Raw genomic sequence first — 24,034 nt, 5'->3', positions numbered from 1 at the left:
GCATTTGAGACCTCAAAGCTACCTCCACAGTAACACACTTCCTCCAACAAAACCATACCTACTCCAACAAGGCCACCTCTCCTAATAGTGCCACTCTCTGTAACATGAAAAATAAAAGACCCAGAGACTGATATTGGGAGTCCAAGTTTCAAGCTGAAGATCAGAAAAACAAACCAGCTGGCCACTAGCTTCTTACCTCTACCTCAGGCTGATTGGGCTGGTCCTGTCTTCACAAGCTCTCACCAAGCCTCAGACTGTAACCTGTCCTCAGCATGGCTGGAGAATTAATTCCTCTCTGAGACCTTGCTTCTGTCTTATATACTTCCCGAATGTTGGGTTTAAGGTGTGAGCTATAGTTCTCTTTTAGACTGATTCACTGTTGTATAGATCTGAGTGGCCTTGGATTCACAGAGATCCATCTCTTAATCCTGAGTCCTGGGATTAAAGGTATATATCACCACCTTCTAGCTTCTGGCTGCTGGAATTAAAGGTGTGCGCCTGGCTTCTATGGCTTGTGGCTGACTTTGCTTTTCTGAATCCTCAGTCAAGCTTTAATAAATCATAAATAACATATCACTATAATTCCCTATAGGCCAGGCATTCAAATGCATGAGTCTACGGGGGTCATACTTATTTAAAGCACCACACTTTGGCATGCAAGTTAGCTAGAAGCCAGGTCACTGCAAGCATGTGCAAAGAAACCCTTCAATGCAGAAACTAGGCGCTATGTGTTCTAGCTCCTTGTCGGCGGGGATCCCTAAGAGTAGAGACTCTAGTTGTGCTTGCACCGCCTGTTGGTAGTGTGACCTACAAAGACTCTCAAATGTCCCTTCCTTTCCACAGAGAGAGCTAGGAGAATTTGGATGCATTCTTTCCCAGGGCATTCAGCAGTGGACTAGCTTCTTTCTCTTTAGTTAAATTGGTAGTTGTAGGATAAGCTGGAGAGACGGCTTGGGAAGTGCTGAGCTCCTCTGTAGGCTCCTGAGCTCCATTTGTTGGTCTGCTTACCTCACTAGTCAACAGCAGTAGGAGAGGACACTGGCAAACCGCTTTTAGGATCTTCTTCCTGGGGAGTCAAGACCTTGGCAGTGTGCATATTTATAGAACTGTCATTTTGTTCTGTGGTTTAGAGGCATGTGTACTCTTTATCCCTTTGTTCATATGTCCAGGAGAATTCAGGGCCCAGAGCCCTGAGAATGTAAGAGTTAGGCTGACATATTTCACCTGCTTCTGTCCTTCTAGCCTTGGGAAGTCGGAGATTTTGTCCTAGTTGTCCAGTACATGCCCTGGGTAGGGGTTGGATTTAACTGTGTAACTGTGCCTCAGCCTTTTCTACACATCCAGTGTGGATATTTATAATTGCCCAGTGTGGAAGAGGCTTATCTTGTTTCTGACACTCTTAGAAGGAACTGATCTGTTAGATGCTTATTAGGTGCATTCTTGTCCAAGGGAGTCAGGTTGCTGGTCACTGCCATTCTAATTAAAAGGCTACATTGGCTCATGTGACTGGTTTCACCCCAGTAGAAACTGCATTATCTGATACTGCTTTGTGGTGATTTTCCAGAGGTCAATTGGAAACTTCAAACTATTTTGAAGACCCTGCCAGACAGAAAGTCATTAGTCCTATTTCAAGTGAAGTAATTTGTCCAGAAAAAGCAGGTATTTTATGGAAGAACTGTGAGTTTCTGGTAAATCGAATGTGCCATTTGGAAAACCTCATCCAGTCCTTGAAGATGAACATCTGTCGTCTACAAACTGAACAGGAGTTGAATCCACAGAAAACAGGTATAGGTTGAAGAGGATTGCAGAGAATTTGGTTCTGTGTGGGTGCTTGATATCTTTGTGATTCTGTGCTTTTGTTCACCCTTCTCCTCTGTCCTTCTGTCCTTCTGTGCCTTTGTTCACCTCTCTGCTCTGTCCTGTGCTATACATAGCTTTTCTGAAGGATCAGCTGAATACAATACAGGAGGAACATTCCACAGACCTGAAGCTGTTGCGCCTTGAAGTGATGAACTTGCGCCAGCAACTGAAAGATGTCAAGGAGGAGGAAGACAAGGCACAAGATGAAGTGCAAAGACTGGCAGCCACTCTGGAAATTGCCTCTGAGACAAAGGTTTGTGTTGAGGGTTCTGAAGTGCGGTTTCCCTGAAAAGGGCAACAGCTCCCTAAGACTGAGTTACAAATGGGTGATGTTGATTTATATTCTTGGCATTAGTGTGTGCTGTCAGTGGTTATTCATATACCACCTTGCTGTATATAAAAGATAATATCTAGGCTCTGTCCTCTTTAAGAGCTACATGGTAGCTGGGAGGTGAGGGCATAACATTACAAATTAAATAGGAAAAGTCAAAGTAGAAAACAGAACACTGAGTGCACATTGCACAGAAAGACTGTGTTCAGGCATGTTTGAGAGGAGGAGAATCGGCCAATATAGATCAGGTCAACTTCAGAAAAGATACACTTGATCTCAAGGCAAAGTGCCTAAGGGCATCTCAGGGAACACATTCACAGACAGCAAAGAGGACTACTGCTTAGAAAGGAAACCAGCAACATTGTTCTGTTCCTATAGACTAGACAGGGTAATAAATCAGATTATTTTAAAGGCCTTAAGAAGTAGCACATTATTAAATAAAAGTCTATTTTAAAAAGAATAGTAGGGCTGAGAGAGGTCTCCTGGCCACAGTCATCTTGTGCTTGTCCTCTTCCTGTTACTCAGAGTTTTTTGCTGGGTACCATTGGATTAAAATGTATAAACTCCAGCTTTACTGGAGTGAGAATTTTTGGCAAGTAAGCTTAGTACTAGCTAATGTCACATTGCAGAGTATATAAAAATCAAGAATAATTAATCCTTTGGATGACCCAGGGGGGGACTGATTAAGAATTTGATGCAGAACGGTGCACTGACAAGAGGAAAAACTAACTAGATGTTATTGTATTGTGACTATGGAGACAGGAGAATGATAGCAAAGAATCCAAGTAGGCATCTTTTATGTTGAGTTAGGAGTCTACATAGGGGAGAACTAGAATTATGGCATTTTGAAAGCAAAGGGTATTTTATGAAAGAAATTCTAGAGTCAGATACAAGATAGAAACTGAGGGTAGGAAAGAAGACAACCACTATTTGAGTCTGTATATTTAGGATTGTGGTACCATTGATAAATGATTGAAAACTGTGTTTTTCATTCTGAATTCCTAAGCATGAATAGTATTTGAAACTGATAGTGGTGGTATATGCCTTCTAAAATACATTCAAGCACTTAAAAAGCAGCCATATCTCTGAGTTTGAAGCCAGCCTGGTCTACATAGTGAGTCTCTCTCTCTCTCTCTCTCTCTCTCTCTCTCTCTCTCTCTCTCTCTCTCTCTCTCTCTCTCTCTCTCTCTCTCCTTCTCTCCTTCCCTCCCTCCATTTACTGGGTTAAGGGCACTTGTTGCTTTTGCAGAGGACCCAGGTTTGATTCCTACCATTCATATGGGAGCACTTAAATGTCTGTAACTCCCTTTCTAGGGGATCCCACACCCCCTTCTGGCCTCTGTAGGCACACATATCTACATGCAGGCCAAACACTCATACGCATAAAATAAATCTTAAAAAGAAATGGGGGTTATCTAATTGCGAGGAATGGAATTTGAATCCCCATACCTATATGAATTCTAAGCAAGCAACACTAACATTCAGAAGGCAGGAACAAGATCCCAGGAGCAAGCTGGCTAACCAGACCAGCAGATTCAGGGATGGCAGGTCAAGTTCAGGTGAGAGGTCCTTACTAATCTGTAGGACAGAAAGTAATCCAGGGAGATACCTATTGCCTCTTCTGACCTCCACATACACATGCATATATACACATGTACATGTACCCACATACACACATATATATGCACACATGTACACTCATGTGTACCCATATGCACATATACACATATATATACATGTACACACATGTACCCATAATATATACACATGCATATGCACACATGTACACACCCATGTACCTACACATATATACATGTGCATATGCACGTACGTATACACATAGACACATGCAAAAAAATAGCACTTATAAGCTTCCAAGGGAAAAGAAAACTGAATTTGACTCGATGCACCTAGAGACAGTTTCTTCCTGTCATTTCAGGTTATTAGATCTTTTCTCCTTCTCTTTTTAGAAGAATGCAGCTGTTATTGAGGAGGAGCTAAAGACCGCAAAGCGTAAAATGAACCTTAAGATTCAAGAGGTAAGAGAAAAGATAGGAAATTTTGAGGAGGCATTGGAATTGCAAAGGGAAATCAAGAAAGTGTAAGAATGAAAAGAATCCTTTGAGAAAGAAAGCATGTCATTGTATGAACACTTAAAAAATGCCACATATAACTGAAGCAAGATTATTTACCCTCAGTTGCTTAAAGATATTCTTATTTGTTAAAACTGAAATGAAACCAAACCAAACCAAAACAACAAAAAACAAAGTACCCATTAAGCCAGTAGATATACTATTTAAGCACAGTTTCTTTATCCATTCACCAATCAGAACATCCTGGTGTCTTACAGGTTTGTTTGAACATAAGATTTCCACTTATTGGCTTGCACTGCCCTCTGGGGCCATGGTGGCATCTGGGCCCAGGCTGCTTTTGAGGACCATGTCTAGGTCTGTGGTCCTACAGAGGCCGGGATCTGTGATGATGCCCATAGCCTTTGTTGCCACGAAAGGGTTCTGGGTTACCACCTGTGGCCATGGAGTTTGAGGGACATGTCACTACCAGAACCAACCCAACCTCAGTGGCCTGTCCCTCATCTGAGAGTAGAGTACCAGTGGCCTGGACTGACCAACTCAGTTGCCATCCTGGCATACTTCCAGGGCTTGTAGTAGGCACACCCCAATATCTACCCCATCTATGAGCTGCTGGAGTGTGAGAAGGGACTGATCCTAGGGACCCATAGCTGCAGGATATCGGAGAAGAATGCCAGTGAGGGTTAAGTATTAGTGGTGTACTAAAGCCAGAGGCCTTGAACCTGACCAACAAACGTAATACACAATAAACATTTTCAAGTAAAGTTGTTTGGACAGAAGCGTAGATTGTATGATGCACAGCAGCTCTCAGTGCTGCTAAGATGAATGAAGAAGCAATGGAGAGGTGGAAAAGATGGAGGAGTGAAATGTTTTCCTTATTATTATTGTTTATTTTCCTTTGGTGGGATACTACAAGAGGGAGAGGTGAATATAGAAGGACTGGGAGATGAGTAGGATTGGAATGCATGTTGTGAAATTCCTAAGAATAAAAAACAATTTCCATTCATTTGGGTAAATAACTTCAGAGTGTAATTACTGGCTGTAATGCAATCCATATTTAGCTTTGTTAGGAACCACCAACCCATCTTACAACCTAACGAGATGATTTTGCATTTCTGCCATGGAAGAATAAGAATCTTTGTTGCTGCACATTCTCCTCATCATTTGGTGCCAGGGTCTTGAATTTTTGACATTCTAATAGATGTATGGTTTATCTTGTTCTAATTTGAATACCCCAATGTTACATGATGTGAGAATCTTTTTGTGTACTTATTTTCTTGTATATATCTCCATTGGTGAACTGTATTTTAGATTGTTGTCTCCTACTGAGGTGGCTTAGTTTTGAGTTTGTTACTTGATATACTTTTGGAGGTTCCCTGTAAAGACTCGTGCTACCAGCTGGATCCCAGTGGTCTTGGGCAGTGGTCAGACCTTTAAGAGATGTAGGCCTAGTGGAAAGTGCTAATTGAGGTTAATCATCCTTGGAGGGGGTTCATGTAGCTTTCACAGAGCCCAGATCAGTACCAATGAAAGTGGAGTTGCTATAGAAAGGAGTAAGTCTGTGTGACTTCTTCTCTTGCCTGTGTGGTATTACTACATGTTGCTTCTGTCATGAAGCCCTCACCAGAGCTGAACATGTGTGATTGTCCAGTCTTGAACTTTAGCTCCCAAAATGTTGAGGTAGGGGCTGGAGAGATGGCTCAGAGGTTAAGAGCACTGGCTGCTCTTCCAGAGGTCCAGAGTTCAATTTCTAGCAACTACATGGTGGCTCTCAACCATCTATAGTGGGATCTGATGCCCTCTTTGTCATAAAGGCATACACACAGATAGAGCACTCAAATCTTTAAAACCAACAAGACCCGTGAGCTAAATAAACCACATTCTTCATACATCATCTAGCCTCAGATATTTTGTTACAGTGACATACAAAAGACTAAGAGAGAATACAAATAATCTATCAAAATGTGTCATATTTAAACATTTTCTGCCAGCCTATAGTTTGTCTTTTCATTTTCTTGGTAATATCTTTCAGAGAATGAAAACCCTTCATGAGGTCTAATTAGAACATGTCTTTCGTAGATTTTGGTGTCACTTAGATATTCGCCTGATGTTTTCTTGTCCTCAGAACTTGCTGTGCACCATCATTTCTATTGCCTTCCTTTTCTATGTGCCGCTTGAAAGTTACTAGTGGGTCTTGACCCCCAATTTGTAAAACAGACTTCAACAACAGAAAGATGAGTCAGCAAGCTCGACTTCATTTTTAGGGAGGAATGAGGTGTTTCAAAGTAATGTGAAGGTGTGGGAATGAGAGGCTGTGATGATTGCATCTTTGTTGAGCTGGAGTGGTATCCATTGGTCTCCCTAACTTCAGTGTTGCTCTTCAGCTAAGGAGACAACTGGCTCAGGAGAAGCACTTCAGGGAATCTCTTGAGAAATCTGCATCATCCATGCTACTCAAAATACAAGAAATGGGCTCAACAGTGGAGGCAGAACGGAAGCAGGTAGAGATTTGCTTTCCTTGTTTGTTAGAGAAGTGAAACACAGAAGGGAGAGTTGGCATTCTTACCCACAAGCTCATCAGTTTGTTTATTTCCTCTAGATTTATTGAGGTTCTTTTCCTTAGTGACCTGTTAATATGCTAACTATATGCAGTCTTCAAAATATAGTGCAAAATAAGAAACACTCTGCTGTTTAACCCAACAGTCTTAATTCATGAATGAGAAAGCCAAGCCCTCAGGTTTTATAGAGGTGAATTATGTTGGTACAGTAGCCTTCTGTACCATGCAGTCTCTGCTACGGGCATTGATTGTGGAAGCTGTTGCTCTAGCTAATGCTATATGTATCTGATCTGCTTAGAAAATAAAGACTAAATGGAACTAACCTTTGAAGCAAATAAGTAAAATAACCAGGGACATACCTATGTTGCTGTTTTCATGTATCATATTCACATTAACATGATATTTTTGCCTTCATTATCTTTATTATTTGAAGCACCTTTGTGTGTTTAAGGTACTTTAAATTTGCATTTTAGTATTTACTATTTGAGTACATAATCTTTATCATTTTTACCAATGACAGCTGAATTATAAAAATGAGTCTATTTTACTTAAGGAATTTATGAAAGATCCTATTTAAATCAAATTGGCTAAATAAATAAAACTAAAGATGCAGTCCTTCTCTTGCTCTGCTGCCCTCATGTGCTCAGCAGTCTGCTGTGACTGGCGACAGTTGTTTAAGTGTACATAGGATGCTCCATTGGACAGCACTCAAGTAAGAAACTGGTCTGCTGAGATTTCAGCTGGGACATACAGGCATGTCCCTTTGCTCTTAGTGACACTAAGGTTGAAAATTCTGCCTTCTGTGTGTTCTATCAGACCATGCATTATCTTACAGAAATAGTTTTTCTTAACACAATTTCAGGTGCACACTTTGCAGCAGAACTGCATTGCCCTACGCAGCTCTATACAAACCACCCAAGAACTTTTGGCACAGGAGCAGCAAAAGAATGGAGAGTTGGAGATGACTGCCTCACAGCTCAAGTCTGATCTAAGTATGCAAAAACTTCTAAGAGCCTGAATTCTTTAATTGGCCAGCGTTGGTGGTAAAAAGTATTGCTGGGCTTCTCACTATATAGTATTGAAACCAAGATAAATATTGGTAATAAAATTTGATATTAATTTTCTCTGTGTGTGGTATAAGGTTGGGTAGGGCCTTACCTATACTAGGCAGACTCTTCACTGAGCTTGCTCCATGACCTTCATTGGGTTTGATTTGTTTGTGTGTTTATTTGCTGAGATGGGGTCTCACTAAGTTGTCCACATTTGCATTAGATGTGTGATCTTCTAAGTCTTACACATCTAAGATTGCAGGTCTGTCCCACTAGGCCTAGTTTAGCCTCTTCTTTTTATGTTTCTTTATTTCTGTCTTTCTGTCTGTCTGTCTGTCTGTCTGTGTCTCTCTCTGTCTCTCTGTCTCCTTTCTTCCTTTAAGATTTATTTATTATGAATACAATGTTAGACCCGCATGTATACCTGCAGGCCAGAAGAGGGCACTAGATCTCATTATGGATAGTTAGGGGCCACCATGTGATTGCTGGAAACTGAACTCAGGACCTCTGCAAGAGTATCCAGTGCTCTTAACAGCTGAGCCATCTCTCCAGCCCGAGCCCCTTATTTATAAAACATTCTCTTTATATTTTCCCTTCCATGATCACTCAAATATGTACTAGTGGGAACATTTAGACACTGGATATAATGTGTCGATAAACTATTAATAAGGAAAGGAAGCTTCTCTTACTTATTGTAGCCAGATTCACCATTCTTCCAGTTGTCAATCTGGGTAAGCCTATGTTCATAGAGATGTGTGTTTGTAATGCACCAGTAAGAAGAACTTAGAGTAATTTCCTTATTAGTTCTCAAAGGGACAGAGTGGTGAATGGAAGAGTCTTGACCCCAAGTCTAGATGGGTAGTCATGCTGTTTCGAACCCATCAACCCTTTGGCTCTACTGTGGTCAGTATGCCACTGTAAAGCAGAATTAGCAATCTCCCCTGCATAGACCATGAGTTTGCACATGAATAATATTTTACATAGAACTTTCACATAGATTGTATCATTGAATGCACAAAGCTGTCTATAGCCATTCAAAGTTCCAAAAGAAATGGAGAAGAAAAACTTAATCCTGGGTCTTCTCTAGTATGCTACCTGCAATAAGAGAGAAAGCACCAACAGAAGAATAAACAAGACAAAAAGTGTAGAGAAAAGAGTAAACCAATGCTTTCTACAATGGTTAGTGACCTTTCCTTGGGGCTGCTGAGTGAGTCACTGTGTCAGGTTCTCACTAGCAGTGCCCTGAGATAACCTTCTGTCTTCTATTGTACACCTACACACATTTGCGTTACATTCCATGTTTCTTCCCCAGGATCTCATTTTCACTTTAAGACAACTTCGTTAGATAGTAAGAAAATATACCTTTACACACAGTAAAAAGATGTGGAGACTGTGCCTGAGGACCCCACTCCACACAGAACAACAGGGACTGAGGTGCAGATTGTTCTGTGTATGAGTTCTCTGTTCAGTGGGTCTTCTGTTACTTAGATTAGTGATTTATTTAGCTTTTGGATTTTGTAAAACATATGTGGAAGGCCACTGGATGAAGATTAAACACAGTAGTAATTCAAGATAGCATGAAAGAAAAGAAACCTTACTGGATATCAACTGTATGCTCAGTGTTATTGACTCTTTATGTACAGTTTTATTGCTTTAAGGTACAAATAGCTATATGACTAGGTTAAGAAAAAATGTCTTTAAGTATTTTCTTCAATGTATTAAAATGGAAAAGCATATTAATAGTAAACAGCACATAGCTTAAAGTAATTGTTCTCTGAAGATAGACATTTTCCTTTTGCTCATACTTTGAGTATAACTTTAGAATAGATCACAACATTTATCTCTTTACATTTTCACACATTTTAAATTGGACTTCAGTGAGTCATTGATTCACATCTTTATAAAACAGTTTCTTTACAATAGCCTATGCAAAATAAAAGTTTTTAACATGTTTTGTAATTGCCTGGCTTTAAATTTTAAGAATAACAACACTAATATAGGTCTATATTTTTCTATAAAGTCAAAACATTAATTTCAAGTGTTATGCAACGCCAAACTATTGCCCCATTTTCCTTCCTGCATGTGCGTGACAAATGCTTTAACATGGAATCACAGCTCAGTTCTGTTCCCTAGTTTTCTGTCTTCAGTTACAGCCTGTGAATGGTTTCACATCTAACCCTGAAGTCACCCTTCAAAGCTCTAGACCACTATCCTGCTGTCAAATCAACACCTGTAGTTGGATGCCAGGCAGATACATCAGAACATGAGGAAAATGTCAGCATCCATTCATCCGTTTTGTTCTGTTTCTGAAGTCGGCTCCTTCCATGCAGTCCTTATGTAGCTGGAGTCTAGCATCTACCCTGCTGCCTCTGTCTGCACTCTGCATACTCACCCAGGTCCCAACAATCCTTTCTCCTTTTTCATCAGTTTGTTTTCCCTCTGTTTTCATTGTCGTTGCCCAGTAGGAAAATAGACCTTATTATTTCATGTGTGTATCCCTGGTTTTATTAAGTCTTGGCTAGAGTAACTTAACAAAAATATTGATTATATCCCTCCCAGAATAATCTATACATTGAATAAAATATGACTTTATTTGCCATTAAAAGTAACAATGGACCAGATTCTTTTTTAAATTTACTTTTTTCTGATTAATTTTAAGTCTTTAAAGACAATTTGTCATGTAGCCCAGACTGACCATGAACTCATGATCCCCCCTGCCTCAGTCTCTCAAATGCAGAGATTACAGACATGATGTGTTGATAACTGTGTATTTTCTTGTCTAGTCTATGAAAATATGATTAAAATACATGTGTTATTATTTCCATAAAACATTGACTAGAACAACCAAAGCGCCTAGGGAAAGAGTGCTGTGTGGTTTCTGTGTGCTCAGTCACCATCATCATCATATGGACTTTTTGTTTTTAGTTTCCAGAGATAACATCATCTGCAAGTTGGTTGAAGAGAATAAGGTATGTGGCAGAATTCCTGTGGCAGAGTACAGAGATGGTCTCTCTCTTTATTAAGTCACAGTCTGCTAATGCTAGTATATAGACTTCTGATCCTTCAAAAAGCTTCAGGAACAAAAGGATCACATAAATCAGCTGAACTTCATTTTAACTAAATTTAGAAAACAGCTTTATATTTTGTTATAACTTTAAATTAATCTCTGTGCTCCCATCTGGAATGGTTTTCTGTTACTGTCTCACCCTGTGTAGTGTGGTGTTCATTTCCCACTTCTTTGGAAATAGAGAAGCAGTTTTCTCAATGGAGGAAGAAGCTACACTCTGCCCATCCCTCTTCTACCAAGAAGCTCTTGTGGAATCTCCAGTCACCCCTCACTTGTCTCTCCCCTTCCTCAATCCCAGAGAGAACTAGTTGTGTTCCTCAGCACAGGTGCTTCCCTTCTCCAACCTGAGGTCCTTACTGGTGAAAACATCTTGTAACTTTTAAAGGTGTTTGAATGTGTTCCTTTGGAATCACAAAATCTTACTGCTAATAAAAATGTGTATGTGATAAAAGTATTTATTCTTGGAGAGAGCGGACTCAATATAAGAATATAAGTGAGTAATTATGGAATGGTTTCATCATTTTTTTCTAGTCAGAATCCTAACATGAAACTCTATTTAATAAAGTCTTTAAAAGTAAATCATAACTTTTAGAGCAATTTTACATCACCACCACATAGAACATAAAGTATATAGATTTACTATCTACCCCCTGCCTCTAAATGCTTGGCCTCTCTACATATGTATAGTCTCCCTGGCTGTCAACATCTCCCACTGGACTAAGATGAATCAATATTATTGTATTATTTTAATCAAGTTAGTAGTATATATAAGGTCCATTCTTGGATATTTGTTCATTCCTTGGATCTAGATTAATGTGTAACAGCATATTATCAAATATTGTTGTATATCAGTTTAACTTGGGTAAGTGAACACTTCAATAATTTGTGCTATAGGGACTAGAATACAAAAGTTTCAGTATTGTAAAAAAAAAAGTCTGAGCCAGGAAAAGTTAGGTACTTTTAAATTGAGCAAGATTCTGGAGGACATCTTGGTTGCCTTCAAGTTCAACAAGTAAGAGCTGAACAGATGCTAATATCTACATGAAGGTTTTTGCAAGAGCGTGAACTGTCTGCTCCATGAGAAAAAAAACCTAGGAGCAAGGCTGCTGGATGAGTGCAGTTTTAGTTTTGTAAGAATTTTCAAACTGCCTCTGAAGTGCTCCATGATTTTCATTCCCACCAGCAGCCAATGAGAGTGCTCTGCATCCATATCAGCTTTGTATAAGCCCTTTGGTGACTGAGAAATAAAGGGTGTTTGGAAGTCAAAGATACAAAGACTCCGTACGCACCTAGAGATGTGCATAATATCTTGCCCATGTGAAAAAGAGAACAAGTCTTTTTTTTCTTCAATAGAGTACACAAATATCTTTCAACAAGGAACATGAAGAAAATAAATATTTGAAATCTGAAATAATATCCCTTCAAGACGCATCGGAAAAAGCAAAGGTAAATCTTTGCCCCCCTCCCCCCCCCGTAAGAGATTAGTTTCAGTAAAGAACCAAGAATAATCTTGGTTAAATAAGTTCATATCATTGTTTCCTCTAGCTTTTTATTTCTGTAAGATCAACTTCCATGATCTATAAACCATTGTCAAATTAACTGCATTTTGGATTTCCTTTGACACTGGTACAAGGTACATGACTAAATCAGTCACAAGTACACTTTGCTTCCTAATTTAGTCATTCTATTAGGCCTTTTTTTCTGTGATAAAATACTTGCCGAGCAATCTAGGGAAGGATTTATTGTGGCTCACACTTTAGGTTGAGTAGGTCATGGCAGCTGGTCTGCAGTGGAGAGGAGAGTGTCCTCAGCTTGCCTTCCCCTTCTTATCCAGTGTGGAACCTCAGCCTGTGGAATGGTGTCACCCACACTTCATGTGGGTCTCAACTTCATCTAGAAAATCTCCCACTTACATGTTTAGAGGGTTGTTCCCATGGTGACTCTACAGTCAATCAGGTGACGAGATTAATCATTGGGATTTCTCTTCCTTTACCCAGTGCGTTTCTAAGGAGCTCCATCAAGGGCTATCTACTACACTTTTTTGGTGTGGTCTGTATCAAACAGTACAGTAGGAGCATAAGAAATGTTTTTTAGGTTTGGGATTTATGTATGATCATTTTCTGTAAGGTGTTGCATCCAAAGTTAACTTATACTTTATATTAACATATGAATGTATATTAAGAACAGTAACTGAATACACAGGCACACTATTTCACAGAACCCAGTGAAGGGTTTATCCTTAAAATAACTTTTGGCACAATTTGATTACTACAGTCACCACTATTTCTATACCAATGATTAACCTGTAGCGCCCCTCCTCTGACTATAGAATCCAAACTCCCATTTTTTTAAAATTGTTGGAAGTTTTGGTCATTTGTGGAAGGCACATTGATCACATCTAACTACCACTAATTCTCACCAATTCTCCTTGTGCTCCCACTCTACCTCCCTCCTAACTTAATTTCTTTTTTTATTATTAGCATGAATTCAGTCAGTGCTGTCCATATGTGCATGGTATGAGGCTAGCCCCTGGGGTATAGGTAACCTACCAGCAGCCACATCCCCAAAGAAGCCACTGCCTGCTTCAGTAGTCATCAACCTGCCGTAGCTCCTGACTGGCTTTATCTCGTGCAGGTTACATGCAGATGAACAGTACTACTGACAGTTGTGTGACAGTCATGCCACATCCTGAAGTCAGCATTTCACACCTTTGCTCCACATCTGCTGCTGCCCCTTAAGTTCTCCCTTCCTCTTCTGTAAAGCTGTGAGCTGTGGGTGGTGGGAGGCTGCTACAACTGCACACACAACAGAGCATCGCAGTTACTACACTTGGTACTCTACGTTGTAATTCTCTGCGTTAACCACTATCACCTGCAAAAACGTGCTTCCCTGACCAAGGTTGAGAGCAGCACAAACCTGTGGGTATAAACATAAATATTTTAGAATATAGTTGATTGCAAGAGTGGGTTTCCTCTTAGGGCCCATTATTCCCCCAGTCAGGAGCTTTTTAAACTAGGTTTGTAGTTCCAGGAGTGAAAATGCTCCTGTGGCACAGACATACACAATCAAAACAGTTGGCTTCTTCTAAAACAGTCACGCCCCTGTTTTATCAGTGGACATATCTTACCAGCAGGTCAGTATTGTAGCATTCAGTGCTGGCCAGCTGCTTAGCACCTTCTGGCACTATGAAAGCTAGCTGGCAGGGTCAGTTTCCTGCTCAGTTCAGGTTATTTAACTATGTCCCACATCCAAAGTGAGTAGTGTCTTTAGCAATAGGGCTGTGCTGTTGAGTTATGCTGGGCAACTAAGAACAGAGGCAATAGCGTATGTTGTTTTGGTTATATCTGGGGGGTCCTGTGCTCAGTAACTCATAGAGAAAGTAGTTTTCAAACTAATGAAATATTGATATGTTAGCTAATGTAGGCTTAGTGTGTTACTGTGAAATCACTAAAAAATAAGTGCAGTAATTACCAGAAGGACTTATAACTTGCTGTGTATGTTATCTTAGGTTCTGAATGACCAGCTTTCCAGAAAGTGTTCAGAACTAACCAACATGCTTCAAATTGTTAAAATGGAAAATGCCAGGGTTATTGCTGAACATCATGCTATTCTGCAGGTATTCACTTGACACTCAGACTTCTTTTATTTGCTTACAGTTTCTTCTTTTTTAAGACTGTCTCATTTATCTTGTGCCGGCCTCAAATCCAGTATGAGTAAGAGTGACCTTGATTTGTGACCCTGCTGGCTCCCCCTCCAGAATGCTAGAATTACAGGCTCCTGCCAGCACTCCTTTCCTTTTTGATTGTTTGTTTCAGCAGGATCTTACTTTGCAGCTCAAAGACTGGTCTGAAATTCACAGTCCTTCTGCCTCAGCCTACAGAGTTCTAGAATTACAGGCTGTTATTATGACCCAATTGCTTTTTTCTGATTAGTAGTTTCCTCCTTTTTGCAAAGGGGTGATTTGGACTAACAACTCAATGGGTTGTAATGCTTTCTTCACAAATATTACTTTTAGGAAAATTAATATCACAAATATTTTCATCTTTGTGTAGTAGAGCTATAAAATGACAGAACTGACCAACAAGAAGGCTGGGTCCTCAAACTATTTTATCACAGACTTTATTTGTGAAAATGAAAGAAGTTTTGAAATGAGCATAGTGTCTTTGAACAGTTACTCTGTATGACCCCATCAAATGGCATCTCAGCTCTTACTACTCTAACTCTCAGGTGGAGCAGAAAATGATAACAGAGACATTTCAAGAGCAGAATTTACTGTTAGACGCAGCCCATGCCAGCATCACCGGTGAACTCCAAACTGTTCAGAATGATAGAGCCCAACTCCAGACACACCTGTAAGCAAACCAGTGCCATGAGCAGCTTTTGCTCTCTCCTTTGTGATCCCTGCCCTTAATGAAAGTATCTAGTTTCCCATTTGTGAGCCAATCACAGGGATAAAGATTCTGCCCTGTGGTAACTGTTGTCAGGTAGGAGTTATGTTCCATTAAAAACATTTATCTGGCCTGGAGGTGGGCGGTGCACGCCTTTAACCCCAGCACTCTGGGTTAAAGACAGGCAGCAGAGACAGGCAGATCTCTGTCTCTGAGTTCAAGGCCAGCCTGGTCTACAGAGTGAGTTCCAAGACAGAGAGTACTCAGTAAGTTCCTATGAGTACTCTGTCTCTGAAGAAAGAAAAAACCGAGAGAGAGACAGAGAGAGAGAGAGAGGGAGGGAGGGAGAGTGGGAGAGAGAGAGAGAGAGGGAGAGAGAGAGGGAGAGAAGGAGAAAGAGAGGAGAGAGAGGAGAGAAAGAACATTTATCATCTGGGGCCAGCAGTACTGGATGACCCTTGGTTCTCTTCCTCCAGAGACCATTTAATCCTTGAGCACAGTCAATGTCTCCAGAAAGCGCAGGATGCTGAAAAGAGGACAACAGTGCAAAAAGAACTTCTGGAGTCAACTATTGCACGCCTCCGAGGTGAACTGGAAGCATCGGTGCAGGAGAAGAAGTCGCTGCTAAAGGAGAAGGAGAGGTTTCAGCAGGAGGTAGGAGCAGCTGTCCCTCCTAGTTGAGGGCTAGAATGGTGTTTCACAGTCGTAGTCGGGCAATGCTGAGCTTCAATAAAGATATGCCTGTTCTTCAGCATGTAGTCTGCCAACTACAGCATGCTCTTGCTACAGCACTAGTGTCAACTGATAGCTCACACACCCTCCTGTTAGTCATGGGGTCAGATGCAAAACACCCATTTCTCTAAAGGAAGTGGGTGAGTGAGAGTTTAAGGACACAGCCTGTCTTTGAGTTAGGAGGAAGGTAGCAGGATCTGATATGCAGGCCCTGTGTCACTTGTGAAGTCTGTCCTGTCTCACAGAAGCCCTGTTGACCCCTTTTCTGATGGGCTGTGCTACTTAGGCAGTGTAGGTATTAATTGATGCTGTCACCTGCTCTTGTAAACCTGTGTCATCTAAACATTGATCCATTTCTTTTTCCCACCTGCATAGGTTAGCAAAACAGAAAAAGAAGTAGCCAAAGAAAAATGCAATTTGGAAAAGGAATTAGCTAAAAGCAAGGTATTGGGTTTTAATTATTGATATTTCTTTTATTCTGATCCTCTGTGTTGCTGCTAACTGTGTCAGTGTATTTAATAAATAGGGTAATTTTACTGATGGTCAAGATGGGGGAGGGGCACAAAGCCAATGTCACTTAGGGCCTTCTAGCGCTCTGTGAGGGGAGAGGTGTTGCTTGTTGAGCATTTGGAGTTTGCCCCTGTAAGCCATCACTGCCTCTATTCCTGGTGTTCACTGAGTACTTGGTCAGAAGTCCCCTGAGACTTAGTTAGCTAATGGGTCTAGAGAAGGCAAAGAGTGGCCACTGACACTGCTTACTGTTATATGTAAAAGCAAGCTTGGCTTGTATATCATAAGTTCCTATGAGTACTTGCCACTTTATCTTTGAGTTATCCTTCCATTTTTCTTTAGTTGATATGTTATATTTTACATCCTTAGGGAGTAGCTTACGGGTAACTTGGTATGTGCAGCAGATTATAGTAAATAAGGATCATGAGCACTTCCACATCCTCACTTTAGTGACTTTTTGTAGTTGTAGATTTCATACTCTAGACAGTTTGAAGAGTACCATAGATCATATTACCCAATGATTGCCCTACTGTGCTGTCAAAACCAGGATCAGCCCCTCCCACCCACACACTTGTGTTTTGGTAACTTAACTTCATTCCATTAATGCTTCCCATTGCCCTTTAGTCTCTAATGATCACTGTTCCACTCAGTTCTAGGAGATTGACTCTAGTTTTTATGAATGAGTGAAAACAAGTAATTTGCATCTGCCTAATTTCAATTAACATTATGACTTGCATTGATTTACTTGCTTATCCTTATGATAGTTTTGTTAGGACATTGGGATGAATGAGTTTTTGTTGTTTTGAGTCTAAATGTTTCCGGCTGAACTTTTAAGATCAGCTTTTCCAGTTTAGTAAGAAAGGAAAACTGCAATTTTGGTAGGCTGTACACTAATTTTATACATTAATTTGGAGAGCATTACAATTTTAATACTATATATGCCACATGTGTGACTTTGTGATTTCTTTCTGTCTTTGCTTGGTCTTGTATAAGCTGACTAAGAACTTGTGCTGTAATGTTGTCTAGAAATGGTGAGGGTAGGCATTCTTGTGATATTAGTTTGTCACATTGTCATGTGAGCTATAGGACTCTGGTAAATTTCCCTCATGAAAGTAAGGAAATTCCCTTCTATGCCTTAGAGTTTGGGGGAAATTTTAGTTGTACTATTCTGAATTTTGTCAAACGTTTTATCTGGAAGTATTGAAATATCTTAGGGATTGTGTCCTTGACTTTACTATTTATATTATATATTACATTCATTAATTTAAAATGCTTTCCTCCCCAAAAGTTACCTTATATTCCTTAGTCAGGCTAACATTACCTGGTCATTTTATATACACCTTTTGAATGTTGTTGGCCTGATTTGTTGAGTTTTTAAAATATGTATTCATAATAGATATTGTTTTATGATTTTATTTTTCTTGTGTTAACTTTGGTGTTGGTGTCAAGATAATATTACTCTCTTAAAATGATATTTGCAAATATTTCTTCTCTTCCTATTTTTGGCTAAGTTTTTTGAGGGCCTCATAACAGTTCTTCATTAAGTGTTCTTGTATTTATTAGTGAAGTCATCTTGTTATAGACTTTGCTTTGTGGGAAGTTTGGTTTTTTTTCTGTGTTACATTATTAGTGATTCAACCTTCTATTGTAGGTCTCTTTTGAATTTCTCACCCCTTTCTCTTCTCCTTTTTGGGGTTTTTGTTTTACTTTTGAGTCAGTTTCAATAGATTGGTTCTTTGTAGGAATGTGTCCTTTCAACCTAGGGTATTGAACTTGGCATACAATTGTCATACATATTTATTTCTATATGATCAGAAGTAATGTTCTCTATTTCACTACTGTCTAGTAATTTGTATCTTCTCTATTTTTCCTTGGTTAATCCAGCTACCTGCTTTTTGGTTTCTGTTATATTCCTATACTTTATTTAATTTGTGCTCTAATATTTATTATTGTCTTTTGTTTGCTTTGTGTTTAACCTGTTCTTTGATTTCTAGTTTAAGATAAGCTGGGGTCATTGATTTAAGAAATATTTCTTTTGGACTGGACTGATGGCTCAGCCACTAAAGGCTAGGCTCACAACCACTAAGTATTCCTTTTTTGGAATATAGATGTTTCCAGGAATGAAAGTTCCTCTCTAAACCGGCTTCACTGCATTCATAAGTTCATTGTGATGTGCTTTCATTTTCAGTCATCTCAAATTATTCCTTAAGTTCTCCCACGATTTCACTTTTTTTGAAACATTGGTTGTTTAGAAATGTGTTGATCTCCTCATATATATGAACTTTCCCAAATGGTTTTTGCTTTAATTTTAATGTTGTTATAATTTGAATGAGAGCATACTTTGCTTGATTTTAGCCCTTCCTAATTTATTGATAGTTGCTTTATGACCTAACATATGATCTATCCTAAAGATTATTGCATGTGTATTTGAGAAAAGTCTGTAGTCTGCCCTGTGGGGGAATTGTTCTCTTAGGTCTTGTTAGTTAATGGTGTTGTTTAAGTGTTCTATTTGCTCATGAGTCTTTTGTCTTCTCCTATTTAGTATTTCATGTGTGAGATATGAGATCTCTGTCTGCTGTTTACCTCTCTACTCAATTCTGTTCTCTTTTTTTGACTTCATATACAATGTTTTTGGGGTTCTCTTTTTACATGAACATATAGTTATATAAATATTATATTTTGATGGTTAATGCTATTTTCCATATGAAATGTGGAAAATAGTTAATAGTGTTGCTCAAGGCTTCTGTTTGCTCATGGATCTTTTGTTTTTTCCTATTTTATCTCAATTTTTAATCTAATATTAATGTCACCAACTAAGCTATTTTCAGATTGTTGTTTATATGGCAGATATTTTCCCATCCCCTAACTTGCTCTTTCTGTGTGACTCTAAAGTCCTTCTTTCAAAAATTGTTGCATCATTAAAATTTTTCATTTTGCCTCCCTCTGCTTAAAAAAAACTTCTTTTTATATGTATTGGTATTTTGCCTGTGTGTATATAAGTGTATCACATGTTTGCAGTGCTGAGTTGGCCAGAAGAGAGTGCCATATCCTTATGAACTGGAGTTATAGATGATTGTGAGCCACCATGTGGGTGCTGGGAATCTAACTTAGGTTCTCTGGAAGAGCAGCTAGTGCTTTTACTGCTGAGCCTTCTCTTCATCCCAATATTTCTGCAGTTTACTTTTTGCTTTTGTGCTTTGTTACTCTGTTTCTTAATTATTTTCTTCTTTCGCTTTGTGAGTCTATTGCATTGTTTTAACTCTCTTATTGCTTCCTTTATTATCCTTTTTGGCTTTGCAGGTAAGAAAATTTTACAACAAAAAAATATGGGGATTGGAGGTATGGCTCAGTTATTAAGAGCATGCCTTCCTCTTGCAGAGGACCAGGTTCAGTTTCCAACACCCACATGAGGGCTCAGAACCATCCATAACTCCAGTTCCAGGGGATCTGATTCCCTCTTGGGCCTCTGTGGGCACCAAACATGCATGTGGTAGGTACACTTTACCCTTTATTTCTTATGTAGATTCCAGTTGTCATCCACTGCCCATTTACTTAAGCCTCAAGAATTCCCTTTACTTTTCCATGTAGATCTTGTTTTCTAGCCCCAAAGTCTGTACACACAACACAGGCGGGGACTTTGGTAAATTACTTTAATTTCAGTGAGATTTGAATGCACCACAGCCTCAGGGTTATGCTTAAGCCAGAAAAGTCCTTTGTGTGGATTATTACAAGTTTTTGTTTATCTGGAAATACTCCAATATTTTTATTATTGTTAAGGGTTGGTTTTGCTGGATTTGTAATTCATAGTTGAGGATTTTTCTCCTGAAATTTTTAATACCTTACACCTCTCCCTTCTGCCCTTGAAAGACAGCTGTCATCCTCATGGTTATACCTGGTACCTGATGAGCCCTTTTATGACAGCTTTTAGGGTTTTCTGAATTTGGCTTTCAGCATTTTGATGATTTGGCAATGTAGACATGCCTTCAAGTTTTAGAGCGTTGATCTACCTAATTTTGAGAGTGTACAGAGCCTCAGAGTCTGTCAGAGGTGGGCTTTGGAAGCCTTCTCACATCGGACCATGTGCCCGTGTTGAGACCCTGTGCATACACATTACTTTGTAGAGCTTTAGCAATTTGTCAGTATTCTTCAAAGCTTCTAATGGCGGTTTCATTCCATATGTTTATCTTTTGGATTTTCTGGTTAGTCTAATTTTTTTGTCTAATTCCTAAGAAGTAACTGCAACTTAGCCAATTACCTCTAATCGTTCATACATATGTGTCTAGAAGAAAGCTTTTTGTATGAATAAATTCCAAGTCATCCCTAATTAAGGCAGTCTTGTTTGGGAAGTCATCCAGAGAAGCACCAGACAGATTGTCCTGGTTAGTTTTATGTCAGCTTGACACAACTCATGCCACCTAAGAGGGAACCTCAATTGAGAAATTGCCTCCTATGAAAGTTGGCTGTTATCAAACAAGCTAGTAGAGTATTTTCTTAATCAGTGACTGATGAAGGAATCTCCAGCCCATTGTGGGTTGGGACACTGTTGGGCTTTTGGTTCTGGGTTTTATAGAAATCATGTTGATCAAGCCATGGTGAGCATCTGTTAAGCAGTATCCCTCCATGACCTCTGCGTCAGCTCCTGCCTCCAGTTTCTTGCCCTGTTTGAGTTTCTGTCCTGACTTCCTTTAATGATGAACAATGATGTAAAAGTATAAGCAAAATAAATCCTTTCCTCCCCGACTAGCTTTTTGGTCATAATGTTTCATCACAGAAATAATAACCCTAACTAAGGCACAGATCATATCACAGTAATGCTCTGGGAATGTTTTGAAAAAGTAACAGCTATGCCAGACTTAACTCTTACTGAGCTGGTAGTCTGATGACTCTCAAGGCTACATCTCTGCTGGAGAAAGGAAGATAAGAATAGAGCAAATATAAACAATACAGATCAATTTCAGCTATGTCTTTTAATAAGCATGGCATAGATTACCTTTGCTAGTTTCCAGAGTTCTGAAGTTCACTGTGACTATTTTTGCTGCTACAGGAAAGAATTTTTGAAGTTCCTTGCTTCTTGTACATCACTGATGTCACTTCTCTGGTCACATCTTTTGATAGACTCTATTTTTTCCTTTGGATTGTGTTAGTACTTTTGTTGAAAAGTAGTTGATCATAGATATTTAGATTTCACTGTAGACTTTGCTATGTTTCATTGATTATGTGTTTTCTTTTTGCTACTTTGAAAATCTTGGCTATCTATTCTTATAATTAAATAGACTTCTATTAGCTTTAGGATATTTTAATATTTTTATTTTTGAAGTTAAAATACGATGACATCATTTCTACCCTCCCTTTCAACCTCTCCCATAAACCCCTCCTTGCTCTCAAGTACATGGCCTTTTTAAATTGTTGTTACATGTTTGTATAACAATGACTTATATAAGTAAATGAATCTCATTATTGGGGAAGGGCATTTAAGGTAGCCTCTCCACTATTGCTTAGATTGCCAGTTGGTGTCATCCTTGTATGTTTCTGGAAATATCCCTAGTGCCAGATATCTCCTCAAACCTATAATGGCTCCCTCTATTATGGAATCTCTCATCCTGCTCTCCTCTATAAAGTAACAGTTGGAGAATATAAATATGGGCATCGATTCCACTACATTTCACATGCTAAGCAAGCATCTACCATTTGAGCTAATTCCATCCTAGAGCCTTCATCCAGTGGCTGATGGAAGCAGAGGCAGACACCCACAGCTAAACACTGAACTGAACTCCTGGAACCCAGTTGCAGAGAGAGAGGAGTGATGAACAAAGGGGTCAAGACTGGGCTGGTGAAACCCACAGAAACAGCTGATCTGAACAAGGGGGAGCTCATGGACCCCAGACTGATGACTGAAAGGCCAGCATAGGACTGATCCAGACCCTCTGAATGTGGGTGTCAGTGAGGAGGCCTCGGCAATCTATGAGGCCTGCAGTAGTAAATCAGTATTTATCCCTAGTGTACAAATGGACTTTGGGAGCTCATTCCACAGGGAGGGATGCTATCTCCGCCTGGACACGTGGGGGAGGGCCTAGGCCCTGGCCCAGATGATATGACAGACTTTGGGGATCCCCCAGGGAGGGCCTCACCTGGGGGATTGAGTTTTTAAAATGTATATTTGAGTTTTTTAAATGTGTATTTTTATTGACATGTTTTATATGGTTTATCTAATATAGTCTATTGATGTGGTAAATTATACCAGTAGTAAATAGTATATACTAACATGACAATATTTTGTGGAAGATTTTTTGCATCTATACACAAGCTTGAATTGATAAATACTAGAAAGGACGTAACTACTAGTAAAGATGCATTGCTTAGTTCTTCCTGTAACAACTAGAGGAGTAACAGGTAGATTGTAAGAGCCAGAAGATAGGATCTCACAGAGACTGGCAGCATACACAGGCCTGCTCAGGTTCAAGCCAAACAGCTTCCTATCACTAAGGGGGAAATTGGACATGGACTCAGGCTCCTAACCAAGAAGCCATCTGTAATTGATATCTTCTGGTAAAGGAAAAGTTATTTTTCTCCAAAGGAATCTCACTGGGTGCATTAACCACACTTCAGGATGGGGACCCATGCTCAGAGGAAATGGTCAGCACAAAACAAACTCAATAGTGTTTCTGTAAACTTTTTGTCTCATTATGCTTTGTTTGGGCATTTATTGTCTTATTGGTCTTCTGCTTGTTTATTTTGACTTGTGTTTTGTGTGGACTGTTGCATATGTTTCTTGGTTTTGTTTTTTAAAAAGAAAAAGAGTTTGGAGTTGGGTGGGAGGGGAAGTGGGGAAGATCTGGTAGAAGTAGGGGGAGGGGAAAAGCGTGATCAAAATAATTTTTTCAATAAAAACAGTGAAAGTTGAAAGAAAATAAAAATCTGTTTTAAGCATCCAAGAACTATAAAGCAGATTCATCATAATCCCACTCTTTGAGAAGAGAAATGTGCATAGACTGCCTTCCAATTTTCTTTTTGTTTTTGTTTTTGTTTTGTTTTTGTTTTTACGAGACAGGATTTCTCTGTATTGTTTTGGAGGCTGTCGGCCCAGCCCGGCCTCAGGCTCACAGAGATCCGCCTGCCTCTGCCTCCCGAGTGCTGGGATTAAAGGCGTGTACCACCACCGCCCGGCCCAATTTTCAATTCAACTCCTATTTTAAAATAAAATCTTCTCATTTAAAATAATTTTTCTCCTTTTCTTTTCAAAGGTAGACATCAATGTGTTGAACCAAAACCTGCAGAGTCTCGTGGAAGAAAATAAGCACCTGACAGAAAAAATGGCTTCTCTTGAACATCACAGAGCCACTTCTGACTACCATGGGGTGGGTATAAAAAGGTCAGTCTATAGGAGGAAATTAAGACAGCTACCCATGACTATCATAAGTGATCTGTAATGCTGACAAGCACTAATGTACC

The 24,034-nt window shown here is 39.5% G+C and overlaps 1 protein-coding gene across 14 annotated transcripts in view; it reads left to right on the top strand.

Annotated features, from left to right (window-relative positions):
• The window catches only part of Ccdc150 (coiled-coil domain containing 150), a 124,569-nt gene that overhangs the window by 14,495 nt on the left and 86,040 nt on the right, over positions 1-24,034 (top strand). For 12 of the 14 annotated variants that reach the window (XR_005879937.1, XR_005879936.1, XR_002385094.2 and 9 more), the window contains 12 exons: positions 1,565-1,785; positions 1,935-2,113; positions 4,162-4,230; positions 6,666-6,782; positions 7,702-7,831; positions 10,814-10,857; positions 12,309-12,401; positions 14,464-14,571; positions 15,183-15,307; positions 15,820-15,997; positions 16,451-16,519; positions 23,827-23,940. Coding sequence is in view for 7 of the 14 variants with exons in the window: in XM_040753626.1 (XP_040609560.1) it covers positions 1,565-1,785; positions 1,935-2,113; positions 4,162-4,230; positions 6,666-6,782; positions 7,702-7,831; positions 10,814-10,857; positions 12,309-12,401; positions 14,464-14,571; positions 15,183-15,307; positions 15,820-15,997; positions 16,451-16,519; positions 23,827-23,940 (1,447 nt within the window). In the remaining 7 variants the exon portion in view is untranslated. The remainder of the gene's footprint in view (positions 1-1,564; positions 1,786-1,934; positions 2,114-4,161; positions 4,231-6,665; positions 6,783-7,701; positions 7,832-10,813; positions 10,858-12,308; positions 12,402-14,463; positions 14,572-15,182; positions 15,308-15,819; positions 15,998-16,450; positions 16,520-23,826; positions 23,941-24,034) is intronic. The other 2 variants (XM_040753622.1, XM_040753625.1) reach the window with 2 other exon arrangements.

This window comes from Mesocricetus auratus, unplaced genomic scaffold (assembly GCF_017639785.1).
Source record: "Mesocricetus auratus isolate SY011 unplaced genomic scaffold, BCM_Maur_2.0 Super-Scaffold_100010, whole genome shotgun sequence".
Taxonomy (NCBI): Eukaryota; Metazoa; Chordata; class Mammalia; order Rodentia; family Cricetidae; genus Mesocricetus; species Mesocricetus auratus.
This window is presented reverse-complemented; position numbering and strand designations above follow the sequence as displayed.